Source organism: Cynoglossus semilaevis, chromosome 1 (genome assembly GCF_000523025.1).
Source record: "Cynoglossus semilaevis isolate Cse_v1.0 chromosome 1, Cse_v1.0, whole genome shotgun sequence".
NCBI classification, from domain to species: domain Eukaryota; kingdom Metazoa; phylum Chordata; class Actinopteri; order Pleuronectiformes; family Cynoglossidae; genus Cynoglossus; species Cynoglossus semilaevis.
The window spans coordinates 21,267,960-21,290,592 of NC_024307.1; the positions used below are offsets into that span (position 1 = coordinate 21,267,960).

General features: G+C 41.0%; 2 protein-coding genes and 1 non-coding gene across 4 annotated transcripts in view; 1 reads left to right on the forward strand and 2 right to left on the reverse strand.

Moving 5' to 3' along the window:
- The first annotated feature begins 444 nt into the window (after nucleotides 1-444).
- trnai-aau (transfer RNA isoleucine (anticodon AAU)) lies at nucleotides 445-518 on the forward strand. Its single transcript has one exon. It is a non-coding gene; the product is annotated as a tRNA-Ile (tRNA).
- Nucleotides 519-1,349: 831 nt separating this feature from the next.
- On the reverse strand, nucleotides 1,350-4,336 carry brms1 (BRMS1 transcriptional repressor and anoikis regulator). 2 transcript variants are annotated; one of them, XM_025053488.1, is made up of 10 exons: nucleotides 4,171-4,336; nucleotides 3,365-3,570; nucleotides 3,165-3,255; nucleotides 2,939-3,078; nucleotides 2,697-2,776; nucleotides 2,491-2,587; nucleotides 2,324-2,413; nucleotides 2,145-2,209; nucleotides 2,022-2,061; nucleotides 1,350-1,605 (listed from the first exon to the last, which is right to left on the reverse strand). In XM_025053488.1, exons 2-10 carry the CDS (start codon nucleotides 3,564-3,566, stop codon nucleotides 1,598-1,600), a joined length of 813 nt encoding a protein of 270 aa, XP_024909256.1. In that variant the 5' UTR covers nucleotides 3,567-3,570; nucleotides 4,171-4,336; the 3' UTR covers nucleotides 1,350-1,597. The 2 variants fall into 2 exon arrangements, with proteins under 2 accessions (XP_024909256.1, XP_008317091.1); XM_008318869.3 differs by having other exon boundaries at nucleotides 2,951-3,078; nucleotides 4,171-4,333.
- A 920-nt stretch (nucleotides 4,337-5,256) lies between these two features.
- ppp1r14bb (protein phosphatase 1, regulatory (inhibitor) subunit 14Bb) overlaps nucleotides 5,257-22,633 on the reverse strand; it is a 21,938-nt gene continuing 4,561 nt past the window's right edge. Inside the window, exons 2-4 of the mRNA XM_008318880.3 lie at nucleotides 8,711-8,794; nucleotides 8,597-8,629; nucleotides 5,257-8,483 (exon numbers count right to left, since the gene is read on the reverse strand). Of these exons, the coding sequence (XP_008317102.1) occupies nucleotides 8,415-8,483; nucleotides 8,597-8,629; nucleotides 8,711-8,794 (186 nt within the window). The 3' untranslated portion in view covers nucleotides 5,257-8,414. The remainder of the gene's footprint in view (nucleotides 8,484-8,596; nucleotides 8,630-8,710; nucleotides 8,795-22,633) is intronic.

Genomic DNA, 22,633 nt, shown 5'->3' on the forward strand with positions numbered 1-22,633 from the left:
TATATTCATTTTCTCTACCAGACTTCATAGAGAAAACCACCGTTTTAGCCCCGAAAGGACACTGGGAATTCTAAGCAACGGCTGCACCATTCTGTCAACTTCTGTGTTCTTTAGGTGTATCCAAAGAACGACGTCAAACACAACGGTCATAAATTAACAACAACGACCAGACTAATGGCGGCAGCAAAGTGTAAACAGCGACTGTGTCGTAATCGAAAATCCCTCCGTTAATCTACGGACACGGCTGAGAAGGTAGACGACCTCGAGTTTCTTTTAGAAAACGTAAGTAAAATTGTAATTTTAACCAATTTTAACATTACATTCTAATGTTACGTCTTTAAAGGTGCTACAAGTCACTCGAGTCACTTCAACAGACACTAACTAAGTCATAGTCTTGTCCGATGTGCATTTGACAAAAAGTCCGTTTTTCTGGGTTGTTAACATGGCCGGTTAGCTCAGTTGGTTAGAGCGTGGTGCTAATAACGCCAAGGTCGCGGGTTCGATCCCCGTACGGGCCAATTCTTTTTGGGCTCTCACTTTACATGGCTCCAATGTTGCTGCTCCACAAGGCAAAATAAACATCCCTTTATCGGTTACCACGCCACCTACTGATAATTATATGAGTAGCATTACGCCACATCTGCAATGAACCAAATTTGCAGTGCAAGTGTGATCGGCTATAACATAGCCACAATGCTCAGCGAAATCTACAGTATTGTCAAATATTGATTTGTTTTCAAAACACGTTTTATTTGTGTGACCTGCTGATTTAAACAAAAATGACAGAAATTAACTGAATTCTTTGGTCAACAACTTTTCGGAGGAACCTCTTCCACAATTTCCTTTAGTTGAGTAAATTGAATTACCCAATCACACAGTATCTCTGTGCATAGTCTAACCCTGTTTTGAATGGTATGTTTTTTTTTTTTTTGTAGCGCTGCACAGCATTTTCTAGTTAGTGGTTGATGGGCTGCAGTAGGTGAGGTCAGCGTGGTTGGTACTGTATAATCAGTCAGGTCGTTGTGCTACTATAAAGAAATAATAAAACAAATTAGAATTATTATGGTAAATTATTCGATAATATGCCACAATTATGATATACAAAAAAAACAACTTTGTTTCCTCCTAAAGTACTTATCTAGTTTTCAGTTTTGAAGTTTGTTTCCAGAATTAAAGTGTTATCATTACACTGTTGGGGTGGGGTGGGGGGGTGTAATTACATTTTTTTCTGCATGTTTGATATTTATTTACAACTGCTATATGCATATCTAAATGTAGCATTTGGTAATTTAACAATAAATGAGTTATCGTCACTCAATTCATAACAAGACACAAACACACGGCACAGGTGTTGCACAAAGGATTAAAAAAATTTAATCATCGTTATAAATCTCTGTACAAATACATGTTTTTTCTCATTAAAAATGTATTATAAATAGCAATAGATAACAAACAAGCAGTGAAGAAGACATTTTGGGACTGCAACAGTCTGCTGGACTTCAGTCAAGGACACTGACGACGTGGAATTGTTAGTGAGAGTATTTTGGAATGTGTGTGTGTGCCATTTGGTTTCTCTGCGACAGGGAGACTCTGTCCATCACCGTGCTGTAAGACAAACTCAGAATGAGTAAAAAGTTTGCAGTATGATGAAATTCTAATTCAGTGGTTCCCAAACTTTTTTTTACAGCATTCCCCTCTTGTAGATTATGGACTATTGTTGAGTTAATTACACTTTATTTAACACAAGGCAAATTCTAAAAAAAAAAAAACTAAAAAAACCTGCGAGTCTCACTGAACAAAGGAAATAAAATTACAAGTCAGTAAAACATCTCCATTGCTGCTTAATTCTTTATCTCTGCTGGGTCCTCCCTGCATTAGCTCCATGTCCCGCTAGGGATTCCAGCCCCCCACTTTGGTAACCACAGTTGTTATGTATTTCTACAAATTAATTCATGAATCTTTGGTAACCACAGTTGTAATGTATTTCTACAAATTAATTCATGAATGAGAGGCAGACTTACTGTCTGTTTTCTTCTTTAGTGGTGACAAACCTGCCTTTGCCTAAAAGAGAAGTCAAATTTACATCATATATGGATCAGAAAAACTATTTAAAGGCAGTTAATGATTAAAACAATGTGTGTTACTTTTTTAATGGTGGTCCAATCCTCGAGAATGTCAATGTCTCTCAACATGTAGACGATAAAGGGTCCTGAGAGACAGAACGGAAAGCAAAACTGTCAGACAATTAGAATAAGACAAAGACGGCTGAGACCAGTTTGGACTTGAATTAAGACTAGAACTCTGCTGCAGGTTCATGTCTTACCAGCTACGAGAGCAACTTTCTTTTTCTTTTCTGATGGACCAAACAGATGTTTCCTTTTACACTTCTTGCTCCTCATCTCATCACTCCACTCTGAGATAGAAAACATAGCACTTTTATTTACTACAAGGTGTCTATCTAAAGGGAATAATGTGTCTGTGTGTCCCTACCGGAGCTGAGGTCTATATTCTGTCTGTCCTCCTCCAGTCTGCGGATCTTCTCCAGCAGCTCTGACTTCATAGCATCAAACAGCAATGTGCGCTCGCTCTGTAGCACAAATATCATTCAAAGAAGCACTGCTTTGTTTTGGGTATTATACATGGTGGTCTCAGGTGTAGTACTGTATCACCCAGTACTGTGTTTGTGGCAACATTACCTCCAGGTGTTGCTTTGCTCCTTGCACTTCACACTCATGCTTGTGTTTGATCACCTGCAGACACAGCTCTCTGTACACTCCTGCAAGAGAAAGTTATTGACCAAAATCTATCAAATGATCACACTTTGTGAGCTTGTTTTGAGTCACTTTAAGTGGAAGAGAAAGGTTTGAAGTAAGGTGTCATTTTTGTATCATAAACATTGAGATATTAGACTTTGTTTCTGAGAAACGAGTCAAATCACCATCAGCACTACCTGCCACTTGTGTTCGTATCTGCATATTGTTTTGTAGTGCAGCCAGCGGCTCCCTGTATTCTCCAGCCTTTCCTGTCAACACCTCATCCAGCTTCACCTTCACTTGGTTGAGCCGCTCCCGAAACAACCTGATGTCATGTGAAGTGACAGGAACTCATTTTCATCCATATTTCATCACAGTGGAGTGAACTAACACCACCCAAGCCTTACTTACTTCTCCTTCAGGTCCTGGAACTGTTTCTCCAGATCCAGCATTTCATCCAGACATTCTCCTCTCCTGCGCTCACAGTCTACATCATCCATCTCTTCACAGTAAAAGAGACAAAAAATATATGAAAAGCTGTGGCATGCTGTCTATGCCTTTATTTTCCCATTCGGACCAATAACCAATCTACAGGAAACTTTGTTTTCTACCTGAACTCTCCTCTTCCTCCTCGTCTTCTTCTTCTTCTTCACTCTCCTCTAAGTCACTGTCCCTCTCTTCCATACTTTCCTCTCCTCCATCTTCATGGTCCCTCAGCTCCTCCACTTCTCCGTTGGCTTCAGGGAGGTGTGACTCTCCTTCCGCCTCCATCTCTTCCTCGTCTTGTCCCCTCACAGATGGTTGAGCTGGCATAGCTCTGCAACATATACATGCTTTTCTTTTCACTTATTACACGGACTTTTATTTTGTAAACCGGACATAGTGTCTCATATTGTCTAACTTGACCACTGTCGGCTTCCGCGATGTCGTTCAGCAAAATCGCTGACCATTACAAACAGAAAGGTGGAAATTATAGTAAAAATAAAGCGCGAAGCGAAAAGACACGAGTTTCTCGCACTTTCAAAACATTACCCCACCGTGGTCTGTGAAGAAGACCACACTCACTGGTGTAACTGAATCACTATTTTTGCGACAAACAAAGCGGAGTGAAGTCAAGTGTGACACTAGCTAACAGCATACGGCCACAGGGGAAGAGTCGCTAAAGCAGGAGTTGATTTACTCAAATGTTCCTGTGAGTTAACGTCTGTGAAGGTTGTGAATTAATCAAGTTATGCGTAGAAAAGTGTAAGTAAACATGCTGTCACAGCGGATTTCACGCAGAAGCTTCATTTTCATCCGGATTATGACATCACGCTACGGATCAAGCAGGTGAGTGAACGATGCTCTCGCTCTAAAGAAACAAAATAAACACAAATGTACCCATACATATAGACAGACAATACAAATGTGTCCTCACCTTCGTCTACGGGAGTTTCACTATACTTTTCATTGTAAACAAAAAACAAAAAAAATCTACTTCCTTCTATTCACTTCTGTCCCCACTTTGACTCTTTGGACGCTTTGGTGCTCGAGAAGATCCACCAATCAGCGACGAGAGCCACTGTTCGGCTACTCAATAAGAAAAAGCCCTTCGTGAGCGATAGTGGTACAATCAAAACGCCGAAGTAGGTTTGGTGGACCAATCACAACTTAGAATGTTGGAGCCGTTACCACTAGGAGCCAATGGTGTGGATGCGGCGAGAGAAGCGCGCATCTGGCTTTTGCCCAACAGCATTACGTCTTCTCTGTGCTATATAATATAATATAATATAATATAATATAATATAATATAATATAATATAATATAATATAATATAATATTTAGTTGCTCCTTCAGCAATTGTCAATTATATTACATATATTTTACTGCGTTCATAAATCTTTTCAGGGTTAGTTTTCTTTTTTTCGGCCAGCTTTATTTTGATTCCTAATCTTGGAAGGTAGCTAGTCAACACCTCTACATCATCTCATTCAAAAAATCGATTAGTTCTGGCCAAGGTTTATATATCTTATCCACCATCCCAGTATCATTAAACTATTCATTTTACCTTGTTATTTGCGTATTTCAGTTTACCCTCGTCGCCATAACATTAACAACTATTGTAAGACAATTTATCACAAAAATAATAATCGAATCTCAACCTCAAGGCTTCTGTAAAAAACGTCATCCATCTCACGCCATAGTCAGTGAGCAGGATCATTATTCTGAACGGTCTGTGGTGGCGGGATCACAACTAAATGTAGTTGTCAGATTGCAGTCACAAGATGGCGCCAAGGCATTGGGCAAAATGTCAATGTCGTTTAGATAAAGGGCGTTTTTCATGGCAGACATTTCAGCTTGTCATAGCAGGAAAACCACAGATGGAAAATGAGAGCAGTTATTTCAGCTCTGCGTTCCTTCACATGGCCAGTGTTGCACACTGTCGTGACCTTTCAAGGACAGGCGAGAAAGGAAACAAATAAGTAGAAGTGAGAGAGCAAATCAGACAAACACATACTAGGGTCAATTTGACATGTTTTTATTAAAGTTGCATAAAAGTGTAACAAAATTGGGCAAAAACAAGATCTGTTGTTGATATTGCTACATTTGCTTGTTGGATTGATTTAGTCATTGTTTCCAAAAACACTCCACTAGTCTTTCAATCCCCACAGTTTAGCACTGCACTTAGCCTAAATGATAATCAGCTTTATGTGTGTGTGTGTATATATATATGCTTTTTTTGCAATTTATTGTCCTGACAGTAAAAAAACAGACTTCTCAATAACAGTCTAAGAAGGTGTAATCCAAACTTGGATTTAAAAATGAAAATCCATTCACAATCAGGAGATTGACGTTACGTGGTTCATTGACCAATCAGAATGCTTCAATCGAACCTGAATAAATCTGAAAGGATTTTTTACTTCAACTACAGGATAAGCCAAGGCCTGGCATCAAGTGTCGTGATCACAATAAAAACAGAGCAGTATTCAATGTCTATGTAGAGAGCATTGCTTTATCTAAACAGAAGTCACTGTATCAAGGCCTAAGTATTAAACACCCACTTCTAGAAAACGAACAAAAAACAACATTGTCTCATTTTCTTAAAAAACAAACTATAGAGAGGATAAAGAAGCAACAGAAGATCGGAGATTCTCCACACGCTGCATTTTTGCTCTGTAACACACAGGTTTAACAGTTTGTGTTACTCTTTAAAAGGATGTCTCCTGTTTTTTTCTTTTTTTGGTTTGTGTAACATAAATAAAAACTAAGGCAACATCTGATTTTTCAAGAGAGAAGGTAAGGAGAGAAGAGAGGGATGGTGGACAGAGGGATGGTGGACAGAGGGATGGTGGACAGAGGGATGACAAAGAGAGGCAGAGAAAGGACAGAGCAGCAAGAAACTAGGTCAACGTGTGTGTGTGTGTGTATATATATACTGTTGTATATACTTCTGTAATACACACATGTCCATAATTACTAACGGTTTGTTATGGTTGTGAATCAAACAATTAAATGATAGTCAAACAATTCTATTAATAAGAATAGCTGCACAAATCTGTCTGAAAGTGTACGATGGGATTTTTGTTTTTTTCATGTGGCAGTCTGCCGTTACCGCAGGTGTCAGCAATTTGTTTCACCAAATGTTGCTGCTCCACCCATTGGCCGACTTCAGCCTGTGATCTTATTGGCTCAGATTCTGGAACAGATGGCTTATTCTCAGAGATGATTGGCAGCCACCGAATGGAAACATGGATCTTGTGTCTGTCTCTCCTTAGCGTTGGTTTCTTTTTGCACTTCCCTCCCTGCAGTGTGAGTGTGTGTGGATGACACATCTGTGTCAGAGGCAGCTGTGTTTTCTAATGTGGTTCCTCTGCACCACTGATGCCCCGTGTGTGTGAGAGTGAGTGCCGAAGAGTAAAAGACAGAGAGCGAGGTGGAAAAAGACTTTTACACAGCCTCCAATTCAGAACAGTGGCCTCCATCCTTCACATCAGACGTCTCATTGGTGTCTGCAGTCACGTGACAGGCATTTCCAGAGATCCCACGTACACACACTGTGACATGTGACTGCTCTGAGGAGGCTGTGCCAATCACACAACAATGAGGTGGACTATATGATTTCTTAGGGAAAAGAAGAAAGACTGTGGGAAAAGACAGAGAAAGGGAGAAGTTAAAAAAAAGACGAAGGGAAAGAAACAAGGCAGCTTTGTTTGCAGGTCCCCTGTTGGACTGTCAGTGTGTATAATTAAAAAAAACAGGAACCAGTCCTCTACTAAAGTTCAAACTCGTCATACAGAACAGCAGAATATACAGGCCAGGAAAAAAACACTCCTATGATGAATGTTGCCATACATTATGTAGCAACACACACACGTAGCATTTATCAACACACAGACAGTTTGAACATACAGTTTGTATGTAAAGGCTGAACAGCGGGGGCTTCTAAGAAGCCCCTCTTAGCACAGCACTACGTATTTGAGGAGAGAAAACTTTTTTTTTCTTTTGCAAGAATATGAATTCAAGTCAAGCACAGCCAACCCGAAAAAAACCCTACTTCTATTCTAAAATAATTCTAAAATTGGTTTGGGACCATACGACCACCACCGGAGCCAACCAGTGACTTTCCTTTAGGTTCCACCCACATTTCAAAGACCAAACTTGCCTCTCTGCCGTACTGAAAATACACCATACAATACTCCTTGTGGTCAGAGGCTCATATTTTCCTCCCACAATTACATAGTGCAGCTTTTTTTTAAAACAGATACTCAAAAAAGACAGTCTTTAAATGCACCACTGTAGCAAATGCCTTTTGATTAAGGTGAAAAATCTGCCATCCTGACCCCCCCGAAAAAGTGAGCCTGATTTATTCACAGACTGAAGTCAAGTGAATATCCCTCCCACGCCCCCTAAAGGTAGAAGTGAAACAGCTGGAAAACGATGGTTGATTACCGCTGGTTCAGAGTCAGTTTCTATTCCAAACAAGTTAAGGAAAACTCTGATGGGTTAGAGACACAGAGCAGTGATTGGCCGCTTCAACCATCCTCTCTTTTTTGGCCGTCCTCGTGCGTCGTCTCTTCCTCCCTTTCAGCCTCTCTGCTTCCAGTAATTATGGGACTCATCTCCTCCTGACTGCCCTCCTCTTCCTCCTCAGACAGATGGAGAGTGGTGCAGGGGTGGAAGAGCAGGATTAGTAGAGGGAGAGCAGACGGGCCAAAAAACAAAGGGGTGAAGGAGAGTGAACGCTTCCCGTCAGCATGTCCATGTGGGCTCTACATGTGGGCTACATAGCTATAAAGTAGGGCACATATGGTTACTAGTGGCCCAGACAAAGCCACTTCTAAGAACCCACGTAGAAATGCTGACCGGGCCGTGGTCATCTGACCATAAATTCTTTATTTTCTTCTCTTCTGACAATGAGTCCTGTTTACAGGACAAAGGGTGTGCAAAGGGGATGAAGGGGAGATGTAAAAAATGATTAAGGGATTGGAGCCAGGCAACAAACGGAGAAGGAGAAAAGAAATTGAGAGATGGTTGAATGACGAGCAACTGGAAACTTTAATGTAGGAAAACTCAGGTTATGGTTATAAAAAAAAGAGAGTTGCAGCAGGAAGACAAGAGGTGAGGGCGGAGGTGATGGTGGGAGGATGTGGGGGAGAGAGATGGGACTCTGAGGGACGCCATCATTTCTTCTGAGGCGTGGAGAGCTTCTGCATCCCTCGAATCTTGTCCAGCAGCTCTGAGATGAAGTCCTACGGTGGGACAGTAGGGACGAGGACACAGACGTAACAAAGTTAGGAAACATTCAAGTTTCAAGTTCTTGTTTTTTAAAATTTGTGAGACATTAGAATGGGTTTTTTATTACCTCAGTGGGTTTAAAACAGTCAACCAGTAAGTCCTGTAATAAGAACCAGAGAGGCTGTGAGATCAATCTGTCTGTTTCTGCACACTTTCACATGAGTCAAGACGTTTCACCTACCTTAACCCTGGCTGCTCGTTCGACGTCACTGGGCATGTCCAGCAGCTCGTCCACGTCTATCTCTAGTTCTGGGATGGCCTCCTCCTGTAACACAAGGAGAAAGAGCATGTTTAGAGGGAAATCCATTTCACCACTTCAGAGCGACAGGTCGTTGTGAGCGATCTGTCATGGACACACATCCTCCTCATGCTTTCTATTCTTAAGACTGTGTTTTTCTTCTTCTGTAGTTGTCTGCAAATACAAGAGCCCTGGAGTGGCACGGAGCTACGCAATGTGCTTCTGACGACCACTAGGGGGCGGTGTCCAACTATCAGGCCACAGGCGAGACTGCACATGATGGTGGAAAAGGACAAAGAAAAAGGGAAACCCTGTGTTGTCTTCCAAGAACAAGGTAATTTCTAAATAAAAATGGAGGAAACGTTTTAAGTTTTATATAAATAGAAATGCATGGAGCATCTAAGTAAATATTAATATACAGCAGTTGAGATGGTCAAAAGTTTTTGACACTACAAAAAATGAACACAAGTTAGCGCTAGTATAGCTGAAATACACAAAAACTTTAGGAAAATGGTCAAAATAAAAAAACAGCCAAAAAACCCGACAGGTTAAGCATAGCTGAAAAAATATATAAAAAACAAACTAACTAAAAACACGTACAAAAAGCAACTAAAAGTGGTATTTTAAGTTTAAATAAAATCAAAAACAAAAAAAACGGTCAAGTCTTTCATTCAATAGCTTCCATAAATGACAGTATGTGTATTACTGATAATGTGACGACTGCCGAGTCTTCCTGTGCAAGAACAAAACCGTCTTTATTCCGTCGGTCCCTACATGACTCTATCAACACTTCTTTTTATTCACTTATTTCTCTGATTTATCTGTTGTTCTATAAAAAGTAGTTTAACCGTTTCACTCGTGTTCTTAATTTTTCCATCTGTTCCACCACCCAATACACACACACACACACACTGGTTGAGTGAGTTCTCTTAAAGTGGCTCACCTCACACACACACGTATACACACACACTAGTATAAATGCTCATTTAGCCCCTTCCTTTTTTTGCAGCTCCATACCCCATATTCATGTCATTCTCTAGGAATCTCTCGCTCTCTCTCGTCCTCCCCCTTGGTTCGAGTCACCCACACCAGCTGTCTCTGCACCTGCCCAACTGTGCTTGACTCTCATCGTAACACACACACACACACACTCAGCATGCTGTGAGAGCACATTTGTGTTTTATTCAAACCGAATGGTATCATTATTTCGTAGTAAAAACGACTCACCATCACAGGGCGTTGTTTATACACTCATGAGGTCGGAGAATTCTGAAATGATCACTACCACGTCTGCTCTGAGTCTGTTGGACATTAGGATTTCAGTTGGAGGAGAGTGGATTGGTATGTTTTAGAGGCCAGAGCCATTCAACGATCTACTGTGTCCTGAACACAATCAAAGTCAATTCTGGCAAAATATAAAAAGAGGAACAAAAAAAGATTGAAAGGGTGGGTGGCCGGGGTGGAGGCGCCAGGAGGAAGGAAGGTAAAAAAAGCGGTGAGTAAAGAGGGAGCAGCTGAGTGGGTGAGGCAGCATCACAGACAGAGAGGGAGGGAAGCTGAAAAAGGCCGGAAGACAGGCTTTAGAAAGGAGACACAAAGAAAGCAGGGAATCACATGGGACGCTTTCCAAAACAACATGGACTCACTTAAGTCTGGGGTCTGGAGGGGGTTTTACTGTCTGCTGCAGATGTAATGTGGATGATAAAAAGACCACTACACTGAAGTCCTGGGCCCCGGCCGCCTGCCCTGTAAACAACGCGAAGACAGTGTGGAAAAACTGACAGTGGTTTCATCTGGAGGTTGATGATTTGCTGAAGTGGAAATCGTCTTGGCACCGGCTCAAAGAACATCTGCATGTGTTTTAAGCGTTAGCTCCGGCAGCTAACATCGCAGCTTGTCTGCACAGATTTACACTCTACTGGAGATTAGGTGTTAATATTGTTCTGCCGTGGAGAGCAAGGTCTTAAACTCTAACTAACTGTAGGCTGAAAGAAGCAGGTGCTTTAATATTAACTATTTGCATTCATCTTGGATTTTTTTTTTGCTCAACTTATATCAGATGCAGCTAAAAATATCTAGTTTAACATAGCTTAGCTTTAGTTCTCTTATCAAGATTCAATGATTCAATTCAATTAAAACTAATAGAGCAGGTGCTTTCCAGCAGCACAAACAGTGATGGGTGTAGTTCTAAGCAGGTTTCCTGCAATATTACTCATCTTTTTCCTAGGACATTTAAGGCATCATTGTTATTATCTGGCACCCGCAGAAGTGTGATTTGGGTGGCGGTCATGGAGACTGCTGCCCCCGCGACCCGGTAACAGTTAAGCGGATGAAAATGCATGCAGATGGAAGTTGTGTTGTTGCTGTACTAAGTTTTGTTTCTGGTGTTTCTAAGTTTGTAGCGATATCCACTTAGTCGCAGTAGGACTTGTTTTTGTCTCCCTCCTCTGTGCTGTTTGCAGCACTGCTTGTTTAAAGACGTTCATGATCAGCAGTTGGACTTTTAGAATTACTTTTAAAGAATGCGTCTGGTTTACCTTTGGCTAAATGATGATTTATATGACAACAGACTTTTGCAAAGGCAAAAACTCCAAATGATAAATCAGGCCTGTTTATAATGAGCTCCATAAATCATGAAGCCAATCATTTAGTCACCGGCCTGGCTTCATTTATCACAGTTACTAATTACATGACCACAAGCTCAATGTGATTATGGGAAGTGTTAGAATGTTGAGGGAAAAGGAAAGAAATAGGGAAGAGCCTATAAAACAATTATACACGATGGGGAAAAGCTTCAGAGCACGGTTTTATTTCCACATTTACCTCCTGTTTATGACTTCATTTAATCAATGGTGATCATTTCTGTCTGTACGTTCACAGAGCCAGTGGATGATCTAATATTACCTAAAAGTAACACTGACAGCCACAGAAAAACACAAATGTATGCAGGGCGACTGGCGATGGCATTTTTAAAACTATTGTAGTATTTTTAACACCTGTACGCGAATACAAATGTAGCACACTAACTACTGCTGCCTTTGGGTTTGTCATGTCACAGCACAACTCAAAACCACAGAACTACTCAGACTCAACATCAGCATCATGTGAGACACACACTGAAACTGTAAACCGTCTTACAGACTGACTGGACTCTGGTCATTAAATGTAATTACATTCCAACTGGCAGTAAGTATAGTTCAGACACAATGTATGTGTGTGTGTGTGTAGGTCTGTGCTGTTCTGCTCTTACAGGAGGTCTGTAGTGGCTGCAGGACAGATCAAATGGCAGATACAGCTCCCGGAAAAAACACAATCTACAGACACGTGTGTGTGTGTGTCTCTGTAGACATCTGAGAAAACAGTGTTTGTAACTCCAAATAACTTTGAAAAGATCAAACTAAAAGGGCATCAGATCAAGGAGTGAAAAAAAAAGATTGTTTATAGAAGTTTCTCTGAGGTGGAGGTGATAAAGACTTTTTTTGTGCGATCGATGACCCTTGATTTCACAGTAGTTCGGCATAACTCAGATTCCAACGGTCTGACTCTTAAGTCACAGATTTGTTTCCATCAAGAGCAGAGGGAAGTGTGAAATCCACAGCTACAGAGTCCCAGTCCAACTGTTCAGATGCAAATGTTACGGCGTAAGAAGAGGATTTGACTCAAAGGTTAAGGAGGGCTTCACGGCATGTTAGCATGGCGAATGGAATGGAAATATTACACCATGATGAATGGAATACGGTGTGAAAGCCAATCAGTATGGTTGGAATCCCCGTGCATAAGTAGGTCACAGAGGCCACCTACCGGGATTACACAGTATGGATTCCAGTGATATCACACAACGTTACTGTTAATCCCGTGATGGGATCTGGGTAGAAGACGAAGGGTGTGTAGTACTGTAGTAAACGTGGAGAAATACGATTAGGAGCCCTGTTTGATTTTCCACCTCGGTCACAGAGAAGGGTGAAAATAGTCAGACGACAGGACAGCCGCCTGTTCCATATACACAGTGTTTTGACTTTGTACAGAGAATGGACAAGAAGGAAGTGAGAGCTGGAAGGAAGTGATATCTGCAGCAGACAGGAAGAGGAAAGGCAGGGAGAAGTAGGAAAAGTGGGACACGTGGCACCAAACAATGGCCCGCTCACTCCTGTTTCCCTTTTTTGTGTGTTTGTTTTGACCCCTCTGGCCCAGAGATAATTCATGTCTTTCAGAGGAGAAACAGAATTACTTGATTTGCCCCTGAAACTGCTTTACTTGTTAAATCTTTTCAAAGTGTGTGTCTATGACTGTGATCTAAAAAAGAAAAAGAAAAAAAAGATTTTACAGAGAATCTAATGTGGACATTTATACCTTGATATTTACATTTTTGTGTAATGCAGTGGTTCTCATTTTCACATTTACATTTTTAAATGAATAAATCATACACAAATAATACATTAAACCTAAACATCTTTCTAAACATCTCTCCTGTGGTGGAAGCTAACAGTGAAGGCCTCTGCTGCTGTATTCTAATGTTGGTCATCATGGTGGTACTCAGAGAGATCACTGTTTTCTCAGGTGGTACAGAGGAGAAAAAGTTGGAGAACCACTCATGTAATGCATTTTACCTCAACGTTTGCATCTCTGATAAGTGTCTACATTGGGATATTATTTACACTTCTACCTCATTCTTTTGTATTGGTAAATATCTCGCTTAAAAGTACTAACTTTTTTGTCCATACTGTAGGCTTCAAAATCCTATGTGGCAAATGGCACAAATGGCAAAAAAAGTAAACCTATTATATTATATTCTTTTCTATTCTATTAATTTCTATGGAGATGGTGCTGTGACACAGCAGCAAATGTTAGACCTGCAGGAATGTCAGGTTACAGACGGCATGCACAGGTGTAAGTGTGGATGCAGGTGTTTGTCAAGACTTTGTCTTTTAGTCCTGAGTCACGACAACATCCAGTACTCGTCTGTGAGACAGTTAACCTGCTCTGTAAACAGATCCTGTGATTGTCCAGAGTTTTGAGACTGTGGTGTTTGACACCCACATAACTGACTGTCGGCTCCTCTGCATTGTTTAAGCTGCTGTGGGTTACTAATGTGATAGTCTGAGTATTTGTTAGAACTGTTGTCATCTTGAACAAAGAGTAGACAGAATGATGTGAGAGAAGAATATTATTGGACACACACTGCACACAAGTGACCAATACAGCAGCATGTCATGTGTCACTGGTTCACACAGCAAGAGGAACTAAATATAATGTGTCTTTACAACATCACCTTGCAGTTTGTGCTCGTGATGATGTATATGTTAGTGATACAGAAATGTCTTTCCCTCCACATAAAATAATTAATATTTAATTCAAAAAGTTCGAATGAAAAACACAAGAAGAGTGTCAAATTCATGTACGTGTTTCTTGCACTTCTCTATAGGGAGAGATGTAAACAGCCCCGTTACTGGACATGGATGCCCTAATGAAATGCTGGACGTTCTGCTGATAATTCGCAGCAATTGATAAATGGCATTTCTGTTTAAAATATCCAGGAGGAATATCAGATGGATGAAAAACTGCAGTGGAGCAGAATTATACATATGAGCATGGAAAGAAGAACTTCAACCAGTTTACTGTACGCTGTTGATTCTACTTAGGTGCTATTGCTAATTGTTTTGTTATGATACTCAGATGTTCAACTAGGAACCAGTTGTTCCCAAAATAATCTAATTCCAATAGTTTAAATTCTGTATCAAGTACAGCGGAGGTTTGTGGTTTTAATCTTTGATTATAAATCAAGTTTCCAGACCCTAACAGAGACTTGATTGCATTTTGATGTGGCGATTAGAGAAACCCTTGTAACTGATTGGATTATTTGGTCAGCAGTCATCTGGTAAACACACACAGAAACGGGGAGCGGGTTGCACAATGAAAACAGTGGAAAAATACTGGGCTCTGACCCGCTTCCTGTCACGCTCCCTCTCCGTCCCTCCATCTTTACGTCTCCAGTGATGTCCTTCCTTTCTAACTGCACGTGCTGCCCTTGTATAAATCACACTGGCTCTGTCCGTAATAGGTCAACTCACGTGCGTTTAGTTCACCTTGCTGCAGGCATGAAAACACATTTGACCAAATGAGAGTGAAAATAGAGAGGCAGAGCAGGACGCGGAGAGCAAGGATGCATTATGTCAGTCGTCACCTGATGTTTTCCACCTCCCCCATATCTCCCCTTTATCTCTGATACACACACACACACACACACACACACACACTGACAGAGAGGTTGAGAAACTTCCTGGTTCTACAATAACAAACACTCTCAGCTCTTCAGCTGCTCCTTCCCATTGTCCATTTGTAGAGAACAAAAGAACAGTGTGTTTGCTGTGTTATAAAAAAATACATTTTCTTACAAGTCTCTCCGTTTACTTCGGCAGTGAAGGTGTTAAAGCACCAGCCTGCCCTGCTGTACTTCCTGCCTGGTCACATGACCTTGGGAGATAACAGGGAAAGTGGAGGTGGTAGATTTTAGTGGGGAGTCACAGGGTAAGAGTTAGGTTCTGCTGTGTGAGTGAGTGAGTGTGTGTGTGTGTGTGTGTGGTATTTTGTGCTTCTACAATTAATTTAAGTGGCGAATGACCAGTGTAATAAAAACGTGGCCTCTCACTGCCACAGTCAATAATCAATGCAGTACAATACACTTAGACATGTCTGGACTTGCAGACACTAACGTTCTGCGTGTGTACGTTATGTTGCAACTTTGCATATTGCGTACGCGTTCGATCGTTTCTAGTCGTCTCATCTGCCTGATGGACTTCCTCACAGGAACAATATGATGTTCTGTTTAGAGCAGGGCTGTCAAACATACGGCCCGGGGTCCAAAACCGGCCCGCTAGGCAGTTCAATATGGCCTGCTTGATGAATTTTGAATATAAAGAAATACACAAACACTTTCTGTTCGGGATATTTTTTGTAAAATTATATTTCATTAAATAGGAATAAATAATAATAAATATCTGATATACTTGTACTTGTTAGCATGAAAACAAAGAGGAAGAAACATGGAAATAAAAAAACATTTTTAGTTATAGGTAATAATGTTATGATTGTACTGGTGCCGCCCACTAATGCGGCCCCTGAACCAAAATGACTTTGCCACCCCTGGTTGAAGAAGCTGAGCTCTTCTTCTCTTTCCCATTACCCAACCATCAACTTTCAAATTCACCTTCTAGAAAGATAACTTTGCTTCAAATGTTTTTTTGTTTTGTTTTTTCACTTTGTATATAGAGCTATGGTCAAGCCCCGCCACTTCCTTTAGAGTTAGCGCTCCACAACGTCACTGACAAAACAATAAATATCAATTTAATTTAATTTACTTCATGCCCCACTGCCCCCCAGGGGCTACCTGCCCCTCACTTTAAGAAACACTGTTTTCACATCTGTTATGACTCTGTAACACTGTCAGCCCTGCTCTTATCTATCTACAGATAAGAAGTAAATGTCCTTATCATGCGAAGTCACACAAACACCACTCCCACAGTGTACTTTAGTAATGTGTGGTGTGCCAACGCTGTGTGGGCTGCTTCAGACTCATTGCAGGAGAAAGCCAAGTACAAAGAACCAATCTTTATATGGTGCCAGGAAACATTCATCACTATAATTAGAATGGAGGCAGAGTAGTTCAGTAGTTCTTACAGTGGGCTCTGCAGACAAAAAGCATATGCATAGTAATATATATTATTAGTAGACGAGGGACTGACACAACACCTGGAGTTGTCATTCACTGCCTGTTCCACTTTTCTCTCGAAAACAGCTGATGGAGGGGAAACGCTCAACGGTGTCCTCTGTAGTATAAACACAGCAGATGCAAGGCCTCGGCTATCTGCAGATATCCAGCATCAATCACTATGATTAAAGCCACTGTCTGACACTGAAACTGCCAAATGCCATAAGTCATAACACCGGTTTGGGCACTGATAAAAAAAATTCAACTTTAATGCCAGGCCTTGCACACACACACACACACACACACACACTTAGAGAAAATCAGTTTGCAGATATCAAATGCCGCCCAACCTTGACCCTTCAAATCCACTCGGACTCAAAGCTGCTCTCGTTATGGCTGAGCGATTCACACATCAGCTTGTATGGACCGACTAAATGCTCCGATGCTTTCTAGTGTGCGTATGTGTGGGGGGTGGGAGGGTGTGTGTACACATGACATGTCAGTGTCGCATCCGCGTTTGCGGCGTGCCCTCGGGTCACCACCGGTCCTCAGAGAACTGGTACTGGCAGCTGTGTGATGCCACCAGGGCTCGATCTCTGCTGTGGACTCACACTCACTAACTGCTTCACACTGGCCACAGTTTGTCTCTGCTGGAGTCCTCTGTCAACCTCTCCTCCAACTGCTGCCGCCGCTGCTGCTCTATTCAAGCTGCACTCGCCGAAAATATCTGCAGTACACTGACAGGAATCAATATTTAAGGACTTAATGATTATGGCTGAAGTAGGCACCAGAGCTAGGGAGGTAAAATCACTAATCACTACCTGCCAAGATAGGTAATTAACTATTTATTACGTCTGCACAATATGTTTCCATCATTTCCGGACCAGGGGCAGATATCTTTTGGCTTATCTTGAGGTGACTCTTGACTCTTAGTCCCCGCCCGTGGCTAACTTTGGACTCGTGATGCTGTAATTATTATAATGATCTTCTAGTTTCCATTTACTCTCTCAGTATTAAACCCTCTTTAGTTGAACACAACCCTGATATACCTGCAGGAGTTGAAGCGACACGCAGGAATTTCTTCAACAGCTCTAGAGTCTCTCTATCTTCTTTTATAGCGGCGGTTCCATAGTGTAGCGGTTAGCACGCCTGCCTCGGAAGGAAAGAGTCCTGGATTCGATTAGTTACATATCATAGATAGGTATTTCACAATTTAGTAGAAAACATTCAGGTATTATTTCTGGGACTCCCTAACCCGACACATAGTATGATATAACAAATTAGGAAGTACTACTGACCTTGACCCTTTGTCTCCATCACTTATCGTTCCCTGTCATTTCTGCAGCAGAGGAGAGCTGAGTCGAGATAATAAAGACCTATGTCCACGTCTATATGCGTCAGTGTGAGAGCTGTGCATGGGCAGACTGGACAGAAGTCGCCTGTGGCGGTTTGATAAATTGATTATTTTCTCCATCACCTCCTTCAATCAATTACTACTTTTCACAATAGCAAAACAGTTATGACACCCAGCACAGGCCCACACACTGACATATGATATTGGAGGAACCCCCCGATACAATAGACTATCAGGATACAGGGTTTTGGAATCAATAGATGTGATGTATGGTGATGCTGCAGGGCAAATCCATCAAGAGCAACACAAACATATATTCTCACACACACACACACACACACACACACAACCTCCCTGGGCTGGAGGAGACATTAACAACACAATTGGCCAGAAAGAAGAGATTAGGGGCAGATTAAAAAGAAGAATGCATACTAGCTAGCAGATTACAGGGGATTATCATTATGTCACAATTGGCTACATTCATTTGTTCTGCTTCCATGCCATTCACTCTGTGACTTATTTTCCTTGTAATTGACAGGATGTTTAAATGTTCAGCTTTTTAGACGCGGCCTAGGATTCTTGTGATTTTGTTAGTCAAGAATGTCTTAATCCCACTGGTAATTTAAGTGGAACAACTGTTTTAACAAGCTCATAGATTCTACCACAAACCCTTGCTCACTCACACCGTAAAAAAAGTAAAAAAAAAAAAAAGTTTCTTAGCCTGTACGGCCAGCTGACTGGTGGAAAAAGTGGTTATGTTTGTTTAATTTTTATTCTGCAACGGCCCACAGAACAGATTAGTCTCTTTTTCCTTCCTCCTTTCATTTATAATTTTTCTAAGACTTGTAGAAAAACAGCTGCTGAATCTTTAACCTGTACTCATTTCTGTCAGAGACATCAATGCCCAAATATAGTCACTGGTTCCTTCCTGCCTGGAGACATGGTTAACGTAGTTGCCTTTCTCAAAATACATCTACATAAAATTTGAAGCAACTTATTTTTATGACTAATCCTGTACATTACAGTTGATTTATAGATCTGTCGAGACGCTCGCCGTCTGTCCACACTTCTCTCATTCACCTGTCCCGTGTCCTGACCTGGTATGAAAACAAGAGCAGCTTTAATACCAACATGAGAATCCTGCCACATGACATCCAACACAGTGTGATACTATAAAGGCTTAAGTTAGGTTTCACACTGTGGTGACATCATGGCGAATATATGAGTCCGACATGATGACAGTGCTACCACTTGATGAGAGAAAGCCTGCCTGAGAGGCACATCAGGTCAGGTCACCGTCACTGTACTGTTCTGTTAATCTGTCATAACCTGGAGAATATATATATTGTATTATACAGTATTTATAGGATTAAATAAAAAAGATCTCTCTCTATTTTGTATTAATTATCAATTTAATTAATAAAAATGACAGTGGCAGCAGTTGACCTCAGCTCATTTGAGTTGGAGACCCCTGTATTAGGACTTTGACTTTTCCAAAAAAAAATCTAGTTTTATGACCTTTAAATTCTTGTTATAGTTTTAAGCCTTTTTTCGTGTAACCTTTGACGTTTGAGGATGACGTTGGAGATGTCACCAGGACAGTCGTAGCTGAAGTGTCAACTGCTCTAGCCAACTTTGATATGAACCATAAATACACCTTACACACAGTACAATCAAAGACGTTGTATAAAGCCATAAACTGACAAGTACTTCCTTCCGTATACTGAGCAGATAAACTGGCGTCAGCACTTAATGCGCCTTCTGGGACTACAGCCCACTCCTGAGTGGGTCTGTGTTTTCTCTCTAAACCTGCAGGCAGTTGGCATCACTTAAAAATAAAACACAAAAAATCCTTCATGATAATGGCTCCCTACCGGTAATAATAGTCATCACAACTGATAAATGCCCGCGTTTCTTTCATTCATTTATAATATTTGTTTGAAACTTGCATCACCGAAACTCATATTCATTTCTCACATGTAGATGGAGTTCAGCGTTCACGGCTGCCTGAAGCCATACTTCTTCATAACAATGTCTTCTTTAGTTAACTGCTCCACTATTACAGACTGCTTATTTTAATGGCTTTCTCTGAAGCATTTAAACAGTAGTCAAATCCATGTCTTAAAAAAACAACTCTGAGACTGTGACATAAGATATAAAAAAAAAACGTGTCAAAGCATCACAGAGGCAAACATACAGCGTCAAGGCCAATTTCACACAGAATGTAAACACTTGTTCTCCAGTAGGCTGATGTAGGAGGATAACACTCTCATCATGTTTGAACAAGACATTGGAATAGAGTGAAATCTTTGCAGATGATTGAGTAACTTTGAGACGTGCTCTGCTGCCTGCCTGGGTTATGAGTCTCAAAGTTGAAATGGTTTTGTTAAACACTAAACCATTCACTCAGCTGACAACAGGATGACCTGTGTGACCAAGGGCGGTATGACAAGCTGATCCAGCTCAGCTGGTACTGAAACACATCGGTGATTGGGTAACGCAGTGAACAAGGTGTGAGGCGGTCAGTATGTACTGTGCAAGCCTGACGGTGACTGTGATCAGACAGAACAAAGAGCAAAGGACTTCTGTCCATGCACCAAATGATTTGACACATTCTCAGCTGGGTTCGTTTGGTTCTTTTTGTGAAGCTGAGCTCATCAACCTATTATAACCACCCACTCTTCATCTTTTGGCTGCTGCCTTCTGAGGTCACTGCAACCTTTCATGTGCTGCCATCTTAGCCTTTTTGATCTTTGGTCATTTATTCACCATCAAGGCTTTTACCAAAATGAAGCTGACTTCAGCAGAGGTAGTCGATGAGTTAAACACTCAAACCTCCTCACAGGGTTCGACATAACCCATGGTCCGCTGGCCTGGGACCAGTGAAAGTCATGCAGGGTCAGCTGATTGGCCAGTAACTGTCCATCACTGCCCTGCAGCTTGAGAGACTTTTGAAAGTTTATCATTTATGGTAACATTAACGGTAACAGTGAGCAGGTGACAGGTTGTCCCCAGGTTAATGAGGTTGATGGGGTTACATGGTCAGTGACTGACCAATGAGATGATTAATTTAATACATTATTGATCCTAAAATTGAAACAGATTTTGCATTTGGTCCACAGATGTATTTTTATTGAAAGTAAAGTATTTCCTTAGTTTTATTTGGTGAAACATTATTCAAGGTTAACTTCTGTGCCACAAGAACATGCACAGTGGAGAGGCTTCATGTTGTTTTTTTCTTTTTAGACAGAGGAAATTCTGATTTTAGAAAAAAATCCAGGCATTTTATTTTGGAAACAGATGGATGCTGATGCTACTGCAAACGTTTTGATAAAAAGATTTTTTCCCTTCAGATGTGCGATCCTGCAGTCTTTTATCCCTTATTCTCACATCAACCAAACATTAACCTGAAACCTGACTCTGGTCTAAAAATATCCTGTTGAAAGGAAGCAGTCACAGGTGGAGTTTTATGACAGGTTCAAATTCTGAGATGTGACGGTGTGTGTTTGCGTAAGACAACAACAGGTGTGTGTGTGTGTTTGAGAGAGAGAGAAAGCGAGAGAAAGAGAGTGAGCATTAATATGGTCAATATACTTCCATGTACTCAACATCTCACTCCTTTCTCCCACACTTCCTGTGACAAAAAGCACGAACATTCTTCTGAGTGACTCACTCCCCACTCTTTCATCACCCAGGCCATGGCTCAATCTGTTTTTATTTGCTTTCCTTCCGATCTTACTCACCCTGTAAACAAAGACGCTTAACCTCCGAGACATTTACTGTACTCTGTACTGTGACTACTCTTAGCTGTCTTCCTGTTTTTTTTCCATCTTGGATCAATCCACGCGACATCTTTACGATCCTCACACGGTCAGTCAGTTGGTCAGACTACAGTCTGTGATGACTCACCCTAATTCAAACAGGAAGCTGACTGTGTGTGTGTGTGTGTTTGTTCAACATGTACAACCACATGAAACCTGTTAACGGCATGCATGCATGTCTGTGTCTGTGTAAATGTGTGTGTTTGTGTGTGTGGAGGAGGGAGGCGTTCCCAGGGACACAGTGGGGTCTTTCACTCCTGCAGTGTAACAAACACTCTTTGTTTTACATAGTGTTTTACTGATTGGTATTCACACCTATATACACGTTATTCATGTGTTTTGTTGCACATGTGTGAGTCGGTTGACAGTGTCAACAAAAATTATTTCATTTTATTTTAAATTGATTGATTGAACTTTTTTTAGTTTATGTTATAATATATGCAACAAAGTACTAACATATATTTTTATATATATTATATATTATATATAAAATATTATATATAATTATTTTTAAGAGCTGTGTTGGTGTTGCTCAAATGATCATCATGTAAAAAATGGTAAAAAAATGGTTCATGACAGGAGATTTCCTCTTTCGCTTCAGATGCGCTGGTGTGTGAAACCTGTAAATCTAAACACTGATCTGGCAAATACTCTCCATTCTTCTGTCTCGTGACACATATGTGCAATGAGGAATGACTTGTTTACGTTTCACAAACACACTGGCTGAGAAAACTATATGTTCATTTTTTAAGCTACCAAAGGTCACTGATTGTTCTTGGTATTTTATCGTGTACTATTACAGCAGTAAGAAATGGGAACCTTTGTGACTTTGGCGGTATTTTCCCAGTGTAAGCGGCGTACAATAACAGAGAACACATGCTACAAAAACACAGTCTCTCACTCTGACATCCTTATCCTAACACTCCTACATTTTCCCTAGCCTTCATACTTTTCCCTCTTTTTCCCCTGCTTCATTCCCGGTTTTG